At 52.5% G+C, this 22,839-nt stretch overlaps 1 protein-coding gene across 1 annotated transcript; it reads left to right on the forward strand.

Annotated features, from left to right (window-relative positions):
* The first annotated feature begins 18,383 nt into the window (after nucleotides 1–18,383).
* Pim3 (Pim-3 proto-oncogene, serine/threonine kinase) lies at nucleotides 18,384–21,395 on the forward strand. The gene is made up of 6 exons (XM_004650398.3): nucleotides 18,384–18,504; nucleotides 18,599–18,708; nucleotides 18,789–18,839; nucleotides 18,920–19,289; nucleotides 19,976–20,152; nucleotides 20,246–21,395. Exons 1-6 carry the CDS (start codon nucleotides 18,420–18,422, stop codon nucleotides 20,431–20,433), a joined length of 981 nt encoding a protein of 326 aa, XP_004650455.1. The 5' UTR covers nucleotides 18,384–18,419; the 3' UTR covers nucleotides 20,434–21,395.
* Nucleotides 21,396–22,839: the final 1,444 nt, after the last annotated feature.

The raw sequence follows: 22,839 nt of genomic DNA on the forward strand, positions 1-22,839 counted from the left end.
ACAGTGTCCATCCTCCTGAAAGCCCACTTGGGAAGGTGATGCAGAAGTGCTCAGTGGTTGCTTCCAGAAGCCAGGTTCCTGGCCCTTTGAGAGGGTGCCCAGCTCAGCCCACCAGCAATTCTATGGACCTGTGACAGCTTTGGGACCAGTAGTTCTGGGACAGAGCTACCCAGCAGATGGGGCAATGCAGACCTTCCCCTAAGAAGCTGCTCTGTGCCCAGAATCCCAGCTCCAGCATACTGTGCTTTGAGATTTCCAGAAACTCCCTGGTGGGGCCTCCTCATGTGCTATTATAAGAAGTTATCTAGACACCCAAGACCCTTCAACATGTGTCCTGAGGCGGCAGGAGGTGCTTTTCTGCTGTTGTCCCTTTTGGTGTCTGTCTCCCCATGTCCTCTGGCCCATTCAAGCTACCCTGTCAGCAAATAGCAAGGTGTATCAGGGAAATCACCCATTGTATAGTAAACTTCCACTGCCAGAGAGATGTACACAGATAACAGTGTTGTTGGAGTCCTTCTCAACCCCAGCATCTGGGCACTGTGCCTTTCCCCAGCACAGGAGAATCCACTGTCCCAGCCAGCCCACTTAGAAGCCTTTCATGAAGGAGAACCTCACCCTGTCCCTGCTGAACCCCCCTCCACACACACACCCCGCCAGCTCTGGCTAGGGCTCCTGTCAGGGCAGGTTGGGGACTCATCCACCCTGATGTGGGGCAGACTTGAAGCTGGGCATGAGCTGGGAGTGGGCAGGATTTCTGACAAAGCCATTCCTGTGGCTAATCACAGTCTAAAAAGGTTCAGAGTTTAGGAAGGGCTTCAGCAGGACCTGGAGCCAGGCCTGACCTGCATGGTCTCTATCACAAGAAAGTACCCAGGAAAAGGCCAGGGCTGCGCCTGGCTCTCTTAGGTACTGCAAGGGAGAAGGCTTTGTAGGCTGGTGGGGAGTCCCAAGGACCCTCCCACATGGAGCTCCGGAAGTGCCTAGATGTAGTGAGGCAGCACAGTGACCTTGGGTGCCATGCTGAGCACTCTGTGGAGGCCTCAGGGATTGGCTCAGCACGTGTCCTGGCCAGGCTACTGGCCCCAAGCCACAGCCAGTTGGGGACATGGTGTACAGTGGGAACAGGGTGTGTGTTTGCTCAAGGCGCCCGGAGCCTGGCATGGGACAAGGGCCCATTGTGTCCTCAACCATCCTGCTCAGCCCGGCCCACTGGCCCATCCACACTGACTGCCCCCCAGCCTTGCCCTGTGACCCCTCACCCCTATTTACACATTCTTGCTCCTCAGCCCACCTTCCACACCACCTGCCAGACTTACACCTCTGCGTTCACTCTGTTCTGAGACCCCATGAGCCCTGACTTCTGCTTGCACCTCTACTTCACATCCCTTCCCTTGCTCATCCCATCTGTGCTGCTTACTGCCCACCCCCCATTGTCATCCCTACACAGTAGCCCTAGATCCACTCCCTCACACATGCAGGGAACACAAGGCTCTTGGCACGCACCTCAGGCTTGCACATATCCCATCCACACAGGTGCTCATCACTCCTGCAGTCCACTGGGTGACATGGCATCCCCAGAGACAGGTGGAAGTGGAGCCATGTGGGAATGGAGGAGTAGGACAACGAAGTCAGGTCTGATGACCAAGTCCTCTAACCAGATAACCTATATGTCTGGACCAGGTCCTCTCAGGTCCTGTCAAGGGGCAGGGCCAGCAGGGGAGGGGAAAGAAGAGAAAGCAGCTGGCATTGCCCACTCAGCTGCATTCGGAGGTCTCTACACTGCTCCATGCTGTAAAATATTTTCTTGAGCTGGGCGTGGTGGTGCACACCTTTAAATCCCAGCACTTGGGAGGCAGAGGTAGGAGGATCACCATAAGTTTAAGGCCACCTCGAAACTACATATTGAATTTCAGGTCAGTCTGGGTTAGAGTGAGACCTACCTCAAAAACAAAACAAAACAAGGGCTGGAGGGATGGCCTAATGGTTAAAGCATTTGCCTGCAAAGCCAAAGGACCCAGGTTCAATTCCCCAGGACCCACATTAGCCAGATGCACAAGGGGACGCACGCGTCTAGAGTTCGTTTGCAGTGGCTGGAGACCCTGGTGTGCTCATTCTTTCACTGTCTCTCCCTCTTTCTCTGTCAAATAAGTAAATAAGTAAAAATAAAATATTAAAACAAAACAAAACAAAAGTCTTCTTGTGCCCAGTCTCACAAGAGACTTAGGGTGGGCACAGTTCCTAGTTTACCATGAGAAAACTGAAGCAAGGGTTCACTAAAACAAGACTTGGGGGCTAGAGAAGGCAAGGACAGAGACCCAGGGCACCTGTAGCGTGAGCCCTACACAGGCCAAGATTTGATGGTGCAGAGCAGGTCTGACCAGGTGCAGCTGGTGTGTAAATGTACCTGTGTGTGTGCTCACATGGACCTGTGCACTGGGGCCCAGCCAGAAGGCAGGCAGGACAGAGGCCTTGGCCTGCGTCATGGGCATCGCCTACGGCAGCACAGTGGCAGGCAGCCACCTGCTGGGGGCGTTGGCTCAGCTGAGGGTGGCAGAGCAGGTACAGTTAGGATAGGCAGACCAGCCAGCACCCAGAAACGCACTCCACCTACCTTCACAGGTCAGAGATGCAGAGGACAGAGCAGAGCTCTGGAGAGACTGGAAAGCAGGCAGCCTCATTACGAAGTCAAATCTGCCCTGGGCCTGGTCCCTGGGTAGGAACAAGACCAGCCTCCAGCTACGTCCTTGGCTCTGCCCACCCCACCCTTAATGGACAGCCAGCCAGCACTTTCCAAGCCCTTGAGCTGGCCATGGAAGGGCAGGTCTAACAGATGCCCTACTTTACCTGCCTGTGACCCCAGTTGTCAGGTTAGTAGTAGGTATCAGAGGGTTTTCATGCCTTCCTGGACACCTGCTGAGAGCCTGTATCTACCTAGGCAAGGCTTCAGAAGGGCAGACATGGCTGAGGTAGGTCCCATCATTTCTGCTAGGCCCAGCCTGTCTCCTCTTGCTTCCTTTCCCAACAGCCTTTACCCCCAACCAGCTTCTCTGGGCACTCCTGTCTGGCCAGGGACAGTGCCTGGCACAAGAAACTGTGAAGGCCAAGGCCCCTACCCCTCCTATATATCTTCCCAGATCTGGACTAAGCCCAGGTGTGGCTACACATACTTGTAGCCAGCTGGAGTGGCTCACAGTGGCTGACCACTGTGCCTTCCTGAGTCTCAGTTTCCCTACCTATAAATGAGAGGGACAGGGTTGGTGGGGAGGTCCTGAGCATGGAAATGCTGCTATCCCTTTTTCCCCCTCCCCTGCCAACTTTGTCCCTTGGTAGGTTGCCAGGACCTGAAAGAACCTGATCCAGACCCGGGTCAACTCCAGAAGTCCCCAGGCTGGTCCAACACAGCACACATGCCATCTCTGGCCAGTAGGCCTGACCCAGCTGGAGCTCTGGGGCTCCTGAAAGAGGCAAAGCTCCAACTATGGTCATGGGGCACCCAGGTATCATATTAGGTCCTAGAGGTAAAAGGTGGTTGGGGCATGGGTTCTGGCTACTGGGAAGAGTGGAGAGGCCAGAGCAGGGCAGACTGGCTGCATGGATGCACTGTAGGCACAGGAGCCTCTTGAGTGCTGCTTTTCCTCCTGAAGTCCTACCGGGCAAGTGGAACTCCCTGCAGTCCTTCTACAGGTGGGAACAAAGGGTTGTGAGCAGGAGAGAGCTGTGTTCTGAAAGAGCCTCTGCAGGCTACATTGGGTAAAGGGTATGGAGGCCCCCTGAGCACAGCCCAGGGACTGGATCAGGGCAGGCTGAACAGCAGAGCGCATGCATCAGGTTATGCAGGGCCAAGTGAGTGTCCTGAATACTGCTACTGCCCATGGGTCAACCTCTGCCAGCCCTAGAACAGCAGATTTGCCCACTTGAATGGGGGGTCTCGTCAAAAAACTCCAAAACGAAGTATCTCAGAAATTACTAGTCAGCAACTCCCTTCCCACTGTGCTAGGGAAGCTGAAGCCACTCTGGGAACACCCAGGTGAGGGTGTGGAAGGAACTGGGACCCAAAGAGAGCAAAGACGGCAGGCTGGAGGAGTCCACAGCATCCTTCTGGAGACTTCACCTAGGGTCCAGGTAAGGATTAGTCTTCATGGTGGGCTAGGATGGTGACACTGGGCCTGACTCAATCTGCTTAAATTATCAGCTCTTTCCTCAAGGGACCAGCTGGGGGAGAAAGCTGACCCCTTCTCTGGGCAGCTCTCAGCCCAAATCAGGAACTTCCCCCCCATCACCTGGTGAGTGTGTACCTGTGCCCAGATGGAAACCTGGCCTCAGGAGCAGTGGTTAGTTGCACTCCAAGGGGCAAGATGCTTCTGGTCCCACTAGGCCCTGAGGTTCTTCCTATTTCTTCCTGGCACAGCCCAGGCCTGAATCTGGCTGGGGGTATAGAGGCTATAACCTTGTCCTTGAATTGCTCAGTAGGACTGGATCAGAGGCACTTGGGTCACACTAGCCTTTTAGCCTCATACTGGTATAGCACTCAGTGGGCTTAAAACAGCAATTTTGGGGTTCCTTGTCAATACACCAATATGCCAACACACCAACAAATTTAGGGTACCTCAGATTCCTGTCTTATGAATTTTAAAAATTAAAATCCATAGCCCAAACCAGGCACAGTGAAGCACACCTTAAATCCCAGCATTCAGGAGCATAGGTAGGCAGATCACTGTGGGTTGAAGCCAGCCTAAGATTATATACCTCGAAAAACACAATCCATAGACTAGAGGGTGAGGTTTAGAGAGACTATTAGATTAAGAGAAGGAAAGAGAGGAAAGTGCAGAGAGCTCCTGCCATATGGAGGGCAAGAGGGGGCAAAGAGCCCATGTGGGAGTAGGGGTGCGGATGAAGGGTCTCCCCTTGTTTCAGCCCAGAACCTGGGTGTTCAGGAGCCAGCCAGAGAGCTTGTCCCCTGGTCAGGGTCTGTTTATAAACTTGTTGTAGTGACTTCACCTTCAGGCTCAGGAGCAGAGTGAGGCTGCTTGGTCTGGGCCAGGGACTGGCTCAGGAAGAGGCTAGCCATGACTCCAGATTCAGGGGGCTGAATTTAACCAATCACAATTTCAGGATTCAATTTAAATTCTAGGAAAGGGGAGCTCTCTCCGAGGAGGGCTTCTTGTTGTTTATGAAAAAACATAGGTCTGGTGAACTTCTTCAGGTAAGAGATTAGAACACAGATCATTTTGTTGTTGTTATTGTTGTTATTTATTTATTTATTTATTTTTTTGGAGGTAGGGTTTCACTCTAGTCCAGGCTGACCTGGAATTCACTATGTGGTCTCAGGGTGGCCTCGAACTCATTGTGATCGTCCTACCTCTGCCTCCTGAGTGCTGGGATTAAAGGCGAGTGTCACCATGCCTTGCTTCAGATCATTCTTTAATCTCTAGCAAAATGGAGACTTTGAGGACCTTCCTGCCTTTACTTTTGGAGCCCAATCACCCTAAACTACCTAACAAAGTTACCTGATTCCCTCTCAGGCTGACCGTTCAGCCCCACTGCCCTAGACCCACCCCTTCTCCTCCTCTCTCGCCCAGAGTCTGGATTGCAGGCCTGGACAGGCCTGACCTTTTCCCTATCCCACAGGAGCAGTATGTACCCAGGGCTGCAGGCATGTTCTGAGGGTAGAATGGCAGGTGTGAAGTAGGCATTGCAGGCAGGCTGTATGTCTCTGACCTAGGAGGCAGAGTATGGAGCCCATGTACCCCAATATAGCTCACTCCTGCAGTGACAGCTTGCACCCAGCTCTGGGAAGCTAACAGGGCCCTGTGTGGGCAGGCCTAGGCAAGCAGCACTGACACTAGTAAGTAGACTGGACAGTAAGTCTTCCAGTGCCAGCCTGGCACTCATAGCCCCAAGGAGCACAGTAGGATCGCAAAGCACACCCTAAGGTCAGAGGAGGTAGTGGGAGCTGGGGGCCTCTGGAGGGGACGAGGCTGGGCCTGCAGGCTGCTGTTATAGGCGGTGTAGTAGGAGGGTTGGGAATGGGAATCCAGTTAGAGTGAAAGTGAATTCTTCACATTCTTTTCATTCCTGGTGCTGCTGACTCAGCCACTGGGCTTCCTGTAGACCCTGGCTGCTGGGGGATGGGGAGTATGCTTGTTCTATGCAAGTCCTTCAGTCCCACCTCTCCACTCAGGTACACACTATATCCTTCTTAACCCTGGCCAGTTCTCCCTTCCAGCTTTACACAGGACCAGGGGACAGGAGCTGAATCCTGGGGAGATGAATCCCACAGGGGGCAATGATGTCCTGTCACATCTCTACCACTGGGACTGAGGTCAGCTTGGGGTGTGGGTAGGGCAGCCTCTCTCTAGGCTTCTGAGCCCTACCTGCACAATAGACAGCCTTTGGCCACAATAGATAAAACCCCCTAATTTTCCTCTGACAGGGCTATGAGCTAAAGGGCTGAACCTCTGGGGCAACTAGAATACCTTGGTGGGAGGGAGTTCTCAGGAGGAAAGGATGGGAGGTGAGCCTTGGAAACACCAAGGAAGGTTGCCACCTCAGTGCCCCTGGCATCCACCTGGCATTGGGTATGCATCCAAGTGCATCGCTCCCTGGGTTTTGATGCAGATTGTCCAGCCATTGGGGTAATTTGGGTTATTCTTTAGGCCAGATTGGGCTCTTCTGGCTGCCCAGTCCTGGAGAACTAGATACCCCACCTCCTCTAGCACACCCCAGTAGAGTTGGCTTGTTGTGTGTGTATGTGTGGGAGCAGGTGAGCAAGAGCAAGCATGAAGCATTCAGGGTAAATCGATCAGGGATTACTCTGCTCAACCTCTCTCTCTGCTGTCCAGGGCAGTCCCCCACCCCCTATCTCCACTCCACACACCTGTGCTATCCCTGTTACTTCCCAGCAATAGAGAAGTGGTCCTGTGATTGGAACAACACCCAGTCATTTCTGACAAGATCAGGAGTATGCAGAGTGCTATGGCCACAGACAAAGCCCAGTTATTTTTTCAAATTTATTAACAACTTACTTCCATGATTATAAAAAAATATCCCATGGTAATACCCTCCCTCCCCCACTTTCCCCTTTGAAACTCCATTCTCCATCATATCTCCTCTCCTTCTCAATCAGTCTCTCTTTTATTTTGATGGCATGATCTTTTCCTTCTATTATGATGGTCTTGTGTAGGTAGTATCAGGCACTGTGAGGTCATGGATATCCAGGCCATTTTGTGTCTGGGGGACATGTTGCAAGGAGTCCTACCCTTCCTTTGGCTCTTACATTCTTTCTGCCACCTCTTCCTCAATAGACCCTGAGCCTTGGAAGGTGTGATAGAGATATTGCAGTACTGAGCACTCCTGTCACTTCTTTCCAGCACCATAATGCCTTATGAGTCTCCCAAGGTCACTGCCATGTGAAAAGAGAAGATTCTCTACCAAAACTGAGAGTACCATTAATAAAAGGGTATGAACATTAAGAGAAGTGCTTACTAGGCAGTTGGATAAACATAGCATATACATTTAGCCAGACAGCAACAGACATTACACCCCTAAGGCTCATGACTACCCCTATTTTAAGTTTTCAGTATCAGGGAAGTAGTCCCTCCTATGGAGCGGGCTTCCAGTCCAATTCGAGGGCAGCTGGTTTCCACCATGACAGACATGCCACTATTGTACCTGTTGGCTTATTTGGCCTGGCTTGCCAAATATAAGCTTGCAGTGTCCACTGATGAGTATCTTCACTGGTGATTTCTCTTTCTCCCATTGAACTGCATGCAGAATGGCTTCTTCCAGCTTTCTGTCAGCTGGTCTACATGGAGGAGGTTATCAGCTCAGTTCCAGCTGGATTTCTCCGTGACTTTGCAGCCCAAGTATGTGGAGTCTTCAGCAATAGGGTCTTACCATCTATTCCTCATGGGAAACCAAGGAAAGCCCTGGAACTGGATGTCATGTCATAGTCCCAGGGTCAACATGGACTTGTGGAGCCCTGGATAGAGATGGGGACGCAGAAGAGTCCCTCTCTGGGTGTTGGTGCACCCCTGTAGACTCTTCTACAGCTGCCTAGTCTCAGACCCAGCCCAGAGCTCCAATAGCTCTGGGACTCACCTCCTTTAATCAATCTCCCAAAACTGCTGGAGAAGGCTATAAGGACCTGGGTGGGCACCAAATAACAGGATTTAAGAAAAGAGGCAGCTACAGCTCAGAGACATCACTCTGATCCCATGGCACATGAGTGCTGGCATGGTGTTGAGTCCGCTTGCAGCAGCAGGTGCTCACTAACGTGCATCTCTAAGGCCACTATCATGCTTGAGCAGCACACTCCCTGTGACTCCTCTGCACCCCTAGGCTGGGGATTAGTTTCTACAGACAACAGTCTTTTTTAAAAATTATTTATTTGAGAAAGAGAGGGAGAGAATGAGGCAGATATATAGAGAGAATGGGTGCACCAGGGCCTTTAGCCACTGCAAATGAACTCCAGATGCATGCATCATTGCTAAGCCATTTCTCCAGCCTCAGAGAGCAGTCTTGATGAAACTATAATTTTGGGGTTCTTTACCAATTCACCAATACATACCAATGCACTGATACTTTGGGGGGTATACTCAGATTCTTGTCTTATAAATTCAGAGAAATGAATTCCACAAACCAGGGTTGGGGAGATAGCTCAGCAGTTAAAGCTGCTTACTTACGAAGCCTGTGGCCTGGGTTTGATTCTTCGTATTCACATGAACCAGATACACAAAGTGGTACATGTATCTAGAGTTCATGTGCAGTGGCAAGAGTGGCATGCCCATTTTCTCTCCTTCTCTTAAATAAATAAGTGAATATTGAAATCCATAGATCACTGTAAAGTTTAGAGTCTTTATTAGATTAAGAAAAGGAAAGAGAGCCAGGTGTGGTGGCGCATGCCTTTAATCCCAGCACTCAGGACCCAGAGGTAGGAGGATCGTCATGAGTTGGAGGCTACTCTGAGACTACATAGTGAAATCCAGGCCAGCTGAGCTAGAGTGGGACCCTATCTCAGAAAGAAAGAAGCAAAAAGAGAGAGAGAAGGAAAGAGGAGAGATGAAAAAGCAACTCAAGCTGAATAGAGTCCTGACATTCCTATTTTAAGACATCATGAGAAGTGTCTCCCCAAGGTTAAGTTGGTAGCCTTGTGGATTAAGAGAGTTTCTGTTACTGCATGAAAGCAGGATGGCCTCGAAATCCTGATTCTGTTGCCTCCACCTTTGGGATTAAAGATGTGAGCCACCACACCTGGCCGAATCCTGTCACTCCCAATAATACCCTAAATTGCTTGGTGGTCTTAGAGAGTGAGTAGGATACAGAGTTCAACTTGAGAGAACCTCAGATTTTTTTTTTTAATTTTTATTTATTTATTTATTAGAGAGAGACAGACAGAAAGAGGCAGAGAGGAGAGAGAGAATGGGCGCGCCAGGGCCTCCAGCCACTGCAAACAACTCCAGATGCATGCGCCTGCTTGTGCATCTGGCTAATGTGGGTCCTGGGGAACAGAGCCTCGAACTGGGGTCCTTAGGCTTCACAGGCCAAGCGCTTAACCACTAAGCTATCTCTCCAGCCCGAACCTCAGATTTTTTTTGGGGGGTTCAAAGTAGGGTCTCACACTAGCCCAGGCTGACCTAGGATTCACTATGTTGTCTTAGGGTGGCCTCGAACTCACCGTGATTCTCCCACCTCTGCCTCTCAAGTGCTGGGATTAAAGATGTGCACCACCATGCCTGGTCTCAGCTCATTTTTCTTAAAACAGATCTAGGCTCAGAAGGCATCATGGTGCTGGAAAGAAGGGACCGGAGTGCTCAGCATTGCAATCACACTTCCAAGGCTCAGGGTCTATTGAGGAAGTGGTGGCAGAAAGAATGTAAGAGCCAAAGGAAGGGTAGGACTCCTTACAATGTGCTCCCCCCAGACACAAAATGGCCTGGATATCATGACCTCACAGTGCCTGACACTACCTACACAAGGCCATCATAAGAGGAGGAAAAGATCATGACATCGAAATAAAAGAGACTGATTGAGAGGGGGAGGGGATATGATAGAGAATAGAATTTCAAAGGGGAAAGTGGGGTGGGGGGGAAAGGAGGGTATTACCATGGGATATCTTTTTATAATCATGGAAGTTGTTAATAAAAAAAACTTTGGAGAAAAATGAAACAGATCTAGGTTTTACTCCCTCTTGCCTTCTCATGGGCAGAAACTCTTTATACTATCTCCTCTTATACTAATAAAGTCTCTCTAAACTTAAAAGAACAACAACAAAAAAAAAAGATAGAGCTGGAGGATGGTATTGTTCCCTCAGGGACAGGATTATTTATCTCTTAGTGGGTCTATTGCCTAGGATAAGAAAAACAAGGGTGATGCTCTGTTTCTCATTTATAGCCCTATTAACTCAGAGTTAACTTGCTTTGACTCAGGAGTTGTGAATGGAGCCCCTCAAAATTGAAAAAGCACAAAGGTTATCAGAACATGGGGGAGACTTCTTTGCCTCCCTAAGGACAAAAGTCACAATGAATGAAGCTAGATTATTTATTTTATAAAATCTGAATTGTAAACCCAGTAATGACAAATTGGAATTACATTCTCCCTACTTCCTTCCCAGTTTAACTTGGTTTGTACTAACCTTGAGGTGAGTCTGAGGTCACAAATCTCAGATGAGCCCCCAAAGATACCTTCTAGGGGTGTTGGGGACATCTCCTTTTTGTGTTAAATAAAGTTTATTTCAGCTGGGTATGGTGGCGCATGCCTTTAATCCATGCACTTGTGAGGCAAAGATAGTTGGGTCGTTGTGAGTTCGAGCCACCCTGAGACTACACAGTGAATTCCAGGTCAGCCTGGGCTAGAGTGAGACTCTACCTCGAACCCCCCCCCCACACCAAAACAGTAAATAAATAAAAATAAAGTTTATTTCAAAGGAAAAGGTAACAAATGCAGAGAGAACAGACTCCTTTGTGATAAGGGGACTTCAGAGCTAGAAAATCTATTGGTTCCAAGTAGGAGCTGGATTTTTTTTTTTTTTTTTTTTTTTTACAATGTAGGGTCTCACTCTGGCCCAGGTGGACCTGGAATTCATTATGTAGTCTCAGGGTGGCCTCAAACTCATGGTGATCCTCTTACCTCTGTCTCCCAAGTGCATAGATTAAAGGCGTGCGCCACCATGCCTGGCTGGGAGCTGGATTTTTTTTTTATCTTTTGATTTACTTGTGTACTTTTTTTTCTTTGCACAATTTTTATTAGCATTTTCCATGATACTTGTGTACTTTTAAAAATTTTTATTTTTTATCTTTTCACAGTTTTTATTAACATTTTCCATGATTATAAAAAATATCCCATGGTAATACCCATCCCCCCCCACACTTTCCCCTTTGAAATTCCATTCTCCATCATATTACCTCCCCATCTCAATCATTCTACTTACATATATACAATACCAACCTATTAAGTACCCTCCGCCCTTCCTTTCTCTTACCTTTATATCTCCTTTTTAACTTACTGGCCTCTGCTACTAAGTATTTTCATTCTCATGCAGAAGCCCAATCATCTGTAGCTAGGATCCATATATGAGGGAAAACATGTGGCACTTGGCTTTCTGGGCCTGGGTTACCTCAGTTAGTATAATCCTTTCCAGATCCATCCATTTTTCTGCAAATTTCATAACTTCATTTTTCTTTACTGCTGGGTAGAACTCCATTGAATAAATGCGCCACATCTTCATTATCCACTCATCAGTTGAGGAACATCTAGGCTGGTTCCATTTCCCAGCTATTATAAATTGAGCAGCAATAAACATGGTTGAGCACATACTTCTAAGGAAATGAGATGAGTCCTTCGGATATATGCCTAGGAGTGCTATAGCTGGGTCATATGGTAGATCAATCTTTAGCTGTTTTAGGAACCTCCACACTGATTTCCACAATGGCTGGACCACATTGCATTCCCACCAGCAGTGTAGAAGAGTTCCTCTTTTTCCACATCCCCGCCAACATTTATGATCCTTTGTTTTCATGATGGTAGCCAATCTGACAGGAGTGAGATGGAATCTCGATGTAGTTTTAATCTGCATTTGGGAGCTGGATTTTTATTGAATAAGGGAAGCCTGCCCATCCAGAGTCCATGACTGGTGAACTTAAATGAAGGTGAAGGCACTGGTTGGATCATAATATATCTATCCAGTACTGCACAATACCTCAGAAAGCCTACCAAGCCAGCCTGTGGATAGAAATAATTCACCCAGGTCAGGAAGAAAGTAGGGTCACTGTCTTTGCCCATCTTGGGTTAAAATATAGTCATCAGGGCTAGAGGGATAGTTTAGGCACTTGCGTGAAAAGACGAAGGACCCAGGTTTGATTCTCTAGGACCCAGATACACAAAATGGCACATGTGTCTGGAGTTTGTAACAGCTGGAGGCCCTGGTGCACCCCTTCTCTCTCTCTGGCTCTTTCTTCTCTCTCTGTCTCTCAAATAAATAAATAAAAAGAAAATTTAAAAGAGTGTCTCTATATATATTCATTAGCTGGATGTTGTGGCACACACCTTTAATCCTAGCACTCAGGAGGCAGAGGTAAGGCATGAGCTTGAGTTCAGCCTTGGACTACAGAATGAGTTCCAAGTCATTCTGGGGTAGGGTGAAATCCTGCCCCCAAAATAATAATCAAGATAGTAATAAAAAAAAAAATAAGATCTCGGCATGGTGGCACACACCTTTAATCCCAGCATTTGGGAGGCAGAGGTAGGATGATCGCCTGAGTTCGAGGCCACTCTGAATTCCAGATCAGTCTGGACTACAGTGAAACCCTACCTAAAAAAAATAAAAAGCTGGTTGTGGTGGCACACACCGGTAGGAAATTGCTGAAGAGGTGGAAGCAGGAATATCAGGGGTTTGAGGCCAGCCTGGGTTATACATTTTAGCCAGGTGTGGTGGCACATACGTTTAATCCAAGCACTTGGGAGGCAGAGGTAGCATTGCCATGAGTTCAAGGCCACCCTAAGAGTACTACATAGTGAATTCCAGGTCAGCCTTGGCTAGAATAAAACCCTACCTTGAAAAACCAATATATATACATTCATTATGTAGTCATTATGTGTGTGTGTGTGTATGTATGTATGTATATGTGTGTGTATAAATATATATATGAAATCAAGGGCCCTTTTTTTCCTGTCTGCCTATCCAAGGAAACTGCCTACCTCCTATTGTGTTTCACTGAGCCCTTTCCTGTCTGTCTGTGTGCACTGGGAAAGACAAGCAGGAGTATGATTGGGTATCCCATCTTACACATGCAGCTGGACTTGGCCTGAGCGACTCCATTGGGTAGTGTAGCTTTGGGGAGCTAGGTCAAGTTCCATCTCAGGCTGCCTCATCCAGGGAGCTCTGCTGATGAAATTCCAGGTCATGTTTCCACAAGGCAGCCATCACATCTGTGAAGTACCTACTGGGTCACCAGAGATCCCATTCTATACATGGGCTGGAGACTTGCCACTGACCAGCAGGGGTGAAGCCTTAGCTGACCAGGGCTCCACTAAGGGCTCAGAACAGGCTAGGGTTTCCTGGGCTGGGAGGTGGCATCCATCAGCTTCTAGGACAAGGTTGGAAGAGGCAGCCACAGTGACTGGGCCAGAGTTCACACAGGCTAGTGTCTCTAATCCTGTGGAGCCTCCCCAGCCCAGGGATGCCTTAGGGATGATATTGCAAAACCCTGGCTGGCTCCACTGACTCCTTTCCCCATACATGAGAAGCTTGCCAAGGAGCATGGAGGCAGGAGGGGAAAGGGCCCTGCTTGCCCTACCCTGAGTACTCTGCTTTCAGCCAGTTTGGGGGCCTGGGGTGGGCAGCCAAGGCCTATTGGTGGACCAGCTGGCTAGAGACAGGCTCACCAGGCTCAGGGTGAGGTGGCCTGGCATAGCATCCAGCCTGGGGCCATGGCCAAGGGTGTGCAATTAGTGCCAGGTGTGCCCTTCTGGGTCATTGCCCAGCCTAGCCTTTGGGCCTGGGAAGAAGTCAACTTAGGCATGGTCAGCAGCTCTTGCAGTTAAGTTCTAGGATGAGAGGAGCTTGGGACACAGCTGGAATTTCTTGTTGAAGGGACTGACTCTGATGGCCAAAGGGGCATGGGCATAGCCCAGGATGAGGCTGGAAACAGAAGGCAGTGGGTCAGTAGAAGGATGTATAGGATATGGGACAAAACCACAGGACTTTGCGGTGGATGAGGGGCAGGTGAAGGGACATCAGGCATGGCCCAGGCTGGCAGGGCATCAATGAGGTCCAGGAGGGATTAGGCAGACTGGAAACATGCCCATAAGCAACTGGACACAGGTCTTGTCATTGGCACAAGTACTGGAAGTGCTCAACACTCCCAAGGAGGGAGAGAAGAGGGGTCAGGATGGCTGAGGGGACCAGAACAGGGCAGGTCAACTGGTTATGGTGTAGGAGGTGCCCCACCCTGCTCTATGATGCCATAGATCTGTGGGGTATTTATACTGTGTGTTTATGAGCCTAATGTGTGTATAAGCTGTCATGAGCACAAGTACCCATGTGTGTTTTGTGTGTGTGTGTCTGTCTGACTAGGGACAGGGATGAGAGGAAAGACAGAGTCTGAGGCCCTCCAGTTCATCCTCCCTTCCTCCTTAATTCTGGAATGCCAGCCTGGCTCTTATCACCACAGCAACAGCACAACCCTTCCTACCAGCAGGACAGGGTGACCTGGTAGGGCTAGCTGCACATCCTGACTATGCCCACTACAGAGCAGGAATGGTTGTTTCCAGGGCCAGGAGCAGACAAGGACAGTAGCTCAGGGGCTGGGTGAATGATGGAGTGCAGACTGTCTGGTAGGATCTCCTCCAGCCAGCCCTCTCCTCAGGAAACACCTGGTCCAGATGCACAGGCCGGTCAATATCTGGTGTATCCGGTGGGTGGTGCGAGGTCTCTTATCTGTAGGAGCACCCTAGCTTTGCTGCCCATGGACTAGGTGATCTGTGGAACTCAGCTATTTTTAAGGCTTACCGGATGGGCCTTCCAGGAACCAGGAAAAAACAGGAGGGGCCTGGCAACTTACAAGAGCTACATGAGACTTGGCTGAGAGTGTTAAGCATACCTGTGTAGCAGGGATGTCCTGGGATTCCCCTCCCAAGGGCCTTTGCCCAGGACAGCAGGGCATGAAACCGTAGGGTCTCTGAGATTCAGTCCAGACTCCTGTGCAAAGAGGACAGAAACTCTATAGATAGGATCCACTACAGCCTCCATTTGCAATGCAGATAAATGGGCCATGCCCACTGCTGAGAGGCCCAGAGTGAGGTAGGCATGGTTGTTTGGGGATACAGGAGTTCCTTGATGCTCCCCTCAGGACAGTTATGGTAACCTAGGTAGATGTCCAGACCAAGGTCCCTGACAGCCCACTCCTCAGGCTGGAAAGTGTCTGATGGTGGTCCTCATATTGGGTGGATGGCCCTTAGGAGTGGGGGCAAGGGTCCATTCTGACCCTGTCACAGAGTCTACACACACACACACACACACACACACACACGTGCGCATGCACACATATAAAACAGTAAGTCCACAATGCACAAAGTTTCCCAAAAATGAAGATGATGGAGTTATCCCCCCATCGAAGGAGAAGGTTGCTTTCTGTCATCCTCCAGGACTTCAAGACTCCTGTTCTCTCCTCAAGTCCTCTGAAGGTCTTGAGAGGCAGAGCCCTATTGGGGGTCTCTAGCCCACTGTCACAGTGATAGGGGAGAGTTGTGGATAACTAGGCCTCACTGAGAAGCAGGTGCCTATTTCTGTGACTTTGGGGAGACCTAGAGTGTTGGAAGCACTCTTCAGGTGCTTGGGGGAGAAGAGATGGGGTAGTCCTTTTTTTTTTTTTTTGAGGTAGGGTAGCCCAAACTGGCCTGGAATTCACTATGTAGTCTCAGACTGGCCCTGAACTCAATCCTCCTACCTCTGCCTCCTGAGTGCTGGAGTAAAGGCATGCACCACCATGCCCAGTTGGGTAGTGCTTCTTAATCCTGGCCTCCAGGGCTGACTTCACTGGAGACCAGCAAGGGTGAGGACCAGGATGACCTAAGATCTGGCATGGAAGTTCACATGCTGGGTGGGGGTCATCAGGGAGGCACCAGGGTCCCCAGCCACTCCTAGTTGTTGAACCTGTCATCTGTGTACCTGTACCCAGAGTGCTCCCCAGCAGTGCCTCCCTATCCTTCTCAAGGGCCTGGAGTCCAGCACAATCTGTCATGGACTGGGGAAGGGCGAGGTCTTCTGGATCCTTGGCTGGCTCTTTGCAAGGACCCATAAGTGGACAGCAGCCCTTCCTTCCTCCCCACAGATGCAGTGTGAATCCTACTGAAGATGTGGGCTGCAGGGAGCTCTTGTTCTGGGGATATGGTCCGTGCCAGCCCTGCTAGGACACATTGCAAGAGAACCACACACAACTCCAAGAACCTGAAATTCTTAAACAGAGTGGGTGGTAAGGCACCTTAAGGGATCAAGCCCAAAGAGTAGGAAGTGGTGTGCTGAACAAGAAGGGAGCCTTCCCAGGGTCCATTGCAAAAGAGGTGGCAGAAAGAATGTAGAAGGCAAAGGAAGGGGGCCACTCCTTGCATACAACTGTCTGGGCAGAATTTGGCCTCGAAAACCAAGACCTCACAGTGCCTTGCAATACCCACACAAGACCCTCACAATAAGAAAAAAAGATGATGACATCAAATTAAAAAAGAGACTAATGGACAGAGAGAAGGAGAGCAGAGTTAATGAAGGAGAAAGTGGGGGAGGGGAGGGAAATACCATGGTTTGTTGTAAGTATAGAAATTTTCAATAAAAATATATATATTAAAAGAAAGAAAAAAGGGAGCCTTCCTTTGCAAGATGTGAATCCAGGCTATCAGGCAGCTGGAGAGAATTAGAGGGCCTATGGAGCCAAGAGCTAGGTGGATCCTGGGTTTAGGTCAAGGCAGCTGGAGCCTCAGGGGGACTCCAAGCAGACGTGTGCTGTAGTCAGTAGCATGAATGGAGGGTCAATGAGTGACGGTGAAGGAATGAACAGCCAGGCTCAGAAGCCACTAGGTAGGCATGTGTGTCACACGAATAGGCCAGGAATATCAGTGGAAATGCTTAGAGCTCCACGCAAAGATGGGAGCTGATGACAATGCATTTAGTTTCCAGCCTTCAACCCATTCCAAGAGACAAGCTGGGGCCAGCAGATGGCCACTCACACCCCCTACGCTTCTGTGAGGACCTTGTCTTGGGCCGAGGTCTACCACCTGTGTGGTCTGATCACATCTGGTGTTTGGAGGCAGAGAAAAAGAGTAGAAGACTGCAGTAAGGCAGCTGGGTCAGGGCTACTCTTGCACAGCCATCAAAGGAGCCCCAGGTAGCAGCAGATGGACCTCGGAGGGCAGCCAAGACGGTGGCAGGTGGCTGGAAAGCAAGGCGCACTCCAGGCACAGGTCACCATGGCGAAGGTTTCTGGGGGTACGCGGACTCTGTCAGTACACGGCTACGAACATGAGGTCTGAGCCTGGATCGAGGACGGATACACAGCAATGACTGCTTTCCGCAGCCAGGCTACGAGGTCTCTCTCTCTCCGTCCGCCACGTGCACACGGCGGCGCACGAGCAGCCGGTGACGCACACACTTGCACACTTGGCGTGTGTCAGCGCCCTCCTGGAGCCGCGCCGGAGTCCTCCCCGCCGGCCGCCTCGCCTGCGGACTCCGCTCGTACCCCGGGCGCGCTCCGGCCTCCCGCGGGGGAATCCAGGGAACCCGCGCATCTCGTTCAGTGACAGTGACCTTCCCGGGAGAAGACGGGGGTGGGGGGAAGAGGAAGCCCCCGCCCTGTGCCGTCATTGGCGGCCCCTCCCCCGTGTCCTTTCAAAACCTCGGTTCTTATTGGCTCCTGCAGCCCCGCCCGCGCTGCCTAAGGCGTCGTGGCCGCCGCCCGCGCGAGTTGCGCGTGCGCAGAGTGGGCAAGCGAGCGCAGCTGGGAGTCGTAGCACGCAGTGCGCCTCCGCAACTCTACTACGGCGAGCTAGTCCCGACGGGTCGCCACTCCCGCCCATCGCGGGCGCTCGGTGAACGGACAGAGGGCGCCCGGCTTCCCCACGGCAGGCATCGGAGGCAGCTGTGCCCCGTCCATCGCAGGAGGGAGGGGCGGGGTCTGAGCGGGTCCCGCCTCCGCGGAGGGATACGAGCCGCCGCGGTCCAAAATCCCGGGGCGAGGCGGTCGGGGCGTGTGAGCCGCTCGGCCTGCTGCTGGTCCGGACGGTCGCGCGCGGTCACCGGGCAACTGCGCCGCGAGGACGCCTAGCTGAGCGCCCGGCCTCGGGCCCACCGGACCCGCCGCGCTGTCTGCGGCCAGGGAGGCCGCCCTCCCGCGTCGGCCGGGCCAGAGGCGGCACCGCCCGCGAGGCCGCCCGCGATGCTGCTCTCCAAGTTCGGCTCCCTGGCGCACCTCTGCGGGCCCGGCGGCGTGGACCACCTTCCGGTGAAGATCCTGCAGCCAGGTACTCGCGCGGGCCGGGACCGGGGCCGGGGCGGGGGTCGGCGGTCAGCGGGGCCCTCGGCCTCTCTCACCCACTGGCCCTTGTGTGCCCACAGCCAAGGCGGACAAGGAGAGCTTCGAGAAGGTGTACCAGGTGGGCGCCGTCCTGGGTAGCGGGGGCTTCGGCACGGTCTACGCGGGCAGCCGCCTCGCCGACGGGCTCCCGGTGAGTCAGGCGGCCGGGCGGACGCGGGTGGTCGCGCACCACCCTCGGCCGTCCGGCTGACCGCTCGCGTCCCTCCTTAGGTGGCCGTGAAGCACGTGGTAAAGGAGCGGGTGACCGAGTGGGGCAGCCTCGTAAGTGTGCGCGCGCGCCGGACGTCGGGCGGGTGGGAGCGGGGTGCCGGGCTTTGTGCGCTGACCGCCGTGTCCCCCAGGGCGGCGTGGCGGTGCCCCTGGAGGTGGTGCTGCTGCGGAAAGTGGGCGCGGCAGGCGGCGCGCGCGGCGTCATCCGCCTGCTGGACTGGTTCGAGCGGCCCGACGGCTTCCTGCTGGTGCTGGAGCGGCCCGAGCCGGCCCAGGACCTCTTCGACTTCATCACGGAGCGTGGCGCCCTGGACGAGCCGTTGGCTCGCCGCTTCTTCGCGCAGGTGCTGGCCGCCGTGCGCCACTGCCACGCCTGCGGCGTAGTGCACCGCGACATCAAGGACGAGAACCTGCTGGTGGATCTGCGCTCGGGCGAGCTGAAGCTCATCGACTTCGGCTCCGGCGCGCTGCTCAAGGACACTGTCTACACTGACTTTGATGGTGAGCCGGCCTTGCGGCGACTGTTGGGAGTCCACACGCCGCGCCTGGCATGCGGGGAGGCACCTGGGAACTGGGGTTGGCAGCCTGGGAAGCCCCCCGCGGTGCGCGCGTGACGCAGGGCGCAGCCTGCCACCTCGGTGCCGCCGCCCCTCCCGGTGCCTGGGCGGGCGCTCGCTAGCCTCCCTTGCGTGCAAGTGGAGCGCGGGGGCGCCACAGCAGAAATCCCCGCATTGCGGAGCGTGGGGAAGCCGGGGCTCCCTCCCTCCCCCGCTCCTCCCACTGCTCTCCGGCCCCTCCTCTTCCCGCGCTCCTTTTCATCCTCCCCTTCCCGGGCCCTGCAGGCTGGGTTGATCGTGCAGGTTGGGGCGGGAACAAGCTGGAACTGAGGGCAGGGCGCCCCATGGCCTCATGTCACATCTGTTTGTTGTGAAACCCGAGCCATGGCTCATGTGACGCTGTAGGGCCTGCTGGAGGCGGGGCGGGGCGGGGCGGTGCCTCCCCTCTCCTCTGTGGACTCCGCCTGCCTCTGTGCTTGGGTTTTTCCAGGGTGATGACAAGCAAGATTTGGAAACCTGGGTGGAGGCAGGCTGGGAGTTAATAAGGGGGAGCGGTCAACGTGTGCAGCCCTGCCCTCACGTTCCCTGTGAGGCTCCCCGCTAAGTCTCTGACCCTATGTGTCCCCTCAGGCACCCGGGTGTACAGCCCCCCAGAGTGGATCCGCTATCACCGCTACCACGGGCGCTCCGCTACCGTGTGGTCCCTGGGCGTGCTGCTCTATGACATGGTGTGTGGGGACATTCCCTTTGAGCAGGATGAGGAGATTCTGAGAGGCCGTCTGTTCTTCCGCAGGAGAGTCTCCCCAGGTGTGTGTTGTGTGGCCTGCGGTTGAGAATGGGTTGGGGCAGGGCAGGGCAGTGCAGCAGGACCTTGACCATCTTTTGCTACTCTCTTCCCAGAGTGCCAGCAGCTCATTGAGTGGTGTCTCTCCCTCCGGCCTTCTGAGAGACCATCGCTGGACCAAATCGCTGCCCACCCCTGGATGTTAGGAGCTGAGGGGAGTGTTCCAGAGAGCTGTGACCTTCGGCTCTGTGCTCTGGACACTGATGATGGGGCCAGCACCACGTCCAGCAGTGAGAGCTTGTGAGGAGAAGCCTGGATTCCACACTAGGGTCCTGAGCCTGGCTAAACCAGCTCCCTCCCATCATGGACGTTCTCTGCCTGGGATGTCTACTGCAAAAGCAGTGACCTGACCCCTGGTGACCTTTGCCCTTGGCACAGGGCCTGTTTCCTTTGCTTTGAGTGCCTTTTGAACGCTGCTCCACAGGGCCTGGGTTTTCTTGAGCTCTTTTGTCCAAAGACAGCTCTGGGCGAAGCGAGGTCACGCCTGCCCTGGGTGGATACTTGAACCAGAAATCCCCACCCTGCTGCTCCATCCTGGAGAGGCAGCCTTCCCGTCCGACTGTGTCTGACCCAGAGCACCTTGTGGTGCCCATATCCCACCCTCCAATTTTATGGTGTTTGTCTGGGCATGTCTGCGCACAAGCAATGCAACGGCAGGGCCACTGCTGCCCATCTGCCGCCCTGGGCACGTGAGCTATGTTTTTGCGTGCCAGTGTCTGTTATTTATGGTGTGACCACCCTGGAGGGCGCCCCTGCCCTGCTGGGGCTATTTATTTTAATTTATTTGTTGGGGTTACTTCCAAGCAGCCACCTCCTCCAGGCCCCTGGGGTACAGGAGGGTCTAGGGTGGCATAGTCCAGAGCTGTCCCAATTCCTGTACCTGTAGTAGAGCCCTAGCCCATGGGTCTGTAGGAGGAAGAACTTGTACAGTGGCTAATTTAAGGGGAATGGGTGACCCCACCATCCTGGGCACTCTGTGCGGGGCGGGGGGTGGGTTTTAAATTATTGACCTTGTACAGTCTGCTTGCTGGCTCTGAAAGCTGGGATGGGGAACAGAGTCTCAAGCCCTTAATTTATTTTAGCAACTGTGTTTCTGTGACCCCATTGTGCATAGGCATTGGGGTGGGGTTGTTTCAGTTCAAAAGTGTGAGATGTCTGAAGATCATATTTTTTATACAGGTATTTCAATTAAATTTTTTTTTTTTTTTGTATATAATGGATGTCCTGCGCTTGCTGGGCTGGGCACCCAAGATGAGAGACTAGACTGAGGAAGGCATTTCTGTCTCTGAGTAACCCTTCAGTCTTCCTTCAGGCTTTGCCACCAGGTGGTTAAGGCCTAGTTATTGTCTGGGAAGCTATTCTGTTGGTTTATGGTAGCCTATTGGGTGTTCCGCTCATGTCTAATCCATCCAGAGATGTAGCAAGCTAGATGTAGGGGCCTTGGTGGGTGGCCTCCAAGCCTGGTCTGGTAGGAGTAAGTTACCCAAGGTGGGATAGTACGGCAGGCAAAGGAGATAGTATGTGGAAAGGACCAGGAGGATTGAATGAACTGTGGGTGTGTCAGGGTTTAGCTAATAGTGGTTGAACCCTGGCTTGGCAGATGTGTGTGGGGCGCCACAGTTCATGTCCAGGTGTGGAAATGGGTCAGGCAGGTGGAAAGTGCCCAGTGTGAGGCTGCTGGGAGCCCTGTGACCCCCCCAAGCTCCATTGAAAAAGCCCCAAGCAGGCAGCACAGGAAACGTGAGGAAGTTTTGCAAAGTGGAATTCCAAGCCACTTTTGGAACAGGTGAGGAGACTTGGAGCTCCCAGAACCACCTGGAGTTCTTGGGGCCTGCTTATCAGGTGCCATTACTGACCTTGGTTCCTGAGGATGACTTCACACGTGGAGACAGGTTTTCCCCATGCCATCCTCAGTCCGTGGAGAAGCGGTAGGGTTATTGGGGAGGACTGCCGTGTTCCTGCAGCCTTCCTGGATCCTCACATGGAACACTCAGGAAAAGATTCCTGGTCAGGGTCTCCAAAGGAGTGGAATCTCCAAGGTATACAGAGATCTTTGGTTATGGTACTGGTCCCCCCACTTGCTAGCTGAGGGTGTGGACTATGCCCTTCCATCCTCTTGTTCATCCTTTTTCAGGCCATGCATATGTCCACATACCTGACCCAACTATGGCTCCCTGAGTTCACATGTTGGGTCCTGATTCAAGCCTTGGGAAAGCCAGCCCTTCTGTGCTCAGCCACCTGGCTCTTCAGCCTAGCAGGAAGGCATATGAGGGCTTTGGGAACTGGGACATTGCTTACAGAGGAGCCTAGCAGGGAAGCTGGAGCCGTGCATTTGGGGGCATTACTTAGGGTGGTGCTGCTGGGCATCCTGCAAAGGTAAGATGAACAGAGCAGGCTTCACATAGGCCCATACCAGAGAGATGCATGCACCTTGACACATGCCAGCACTTGTGTGTGTCCTGGGAGTCCACTACTAGCTCCACAGGTGGGAAGCACAGGTAGGTGGCAGCAATGCAGCTTACCCAAGGCCATCACTTAGCCATGAACCCACAGAATCTGCATGAGCCTGGAGGTCTCAGCACTGGTCTGAACTTGGGAGGAGGTCCAGAAAATCTGGGGAGCATTGCCTACAGGCTCTCCTGAAGACTAG

Source organism: Jaculus jaculus, chromosome 6 (genome assembly GCF_020740685.1).
Source record: "Jaculus jaculus isolate mJacJac1 chromosome 6, mJacJac1.mat.Y.cur, whole genome shotgun sequence".
In the NCBI taxonomy this organism is placed as follows: domain Eukaryota; kingdom Metazoa; phylum Chordata; class Mammalia; order Rodentia; family Dipodidae; genus Jaculus; species Jaculus jaculus.

Excerpts from the sequence above, each read along its gene's own strand:
- Pim3 (XM_004650398.3), top strand. The coding sequence starts at position 18,420 with ATGCTGCTCTCCAAGTTCGGCTCCCTGGCGCACCTCTGCGGGCCCGGC. Across the intron at positions 18,505-18,598 it reads GGTGAAGATCCTGCAGCCAG|CCAAGGCGGACAAGGAGAGC; the intron begins GTACTCGCGCGG and ends GTGTGCCCACAG. Across the intron at positions 18,840-18,919 it reads TGACCGAGTGGGGCAGCCTC|GGCGGCGTGGCGGTGCCCCT; the intron begins GTAAGTGTGCGC and ends CGTGTCCCCCAG.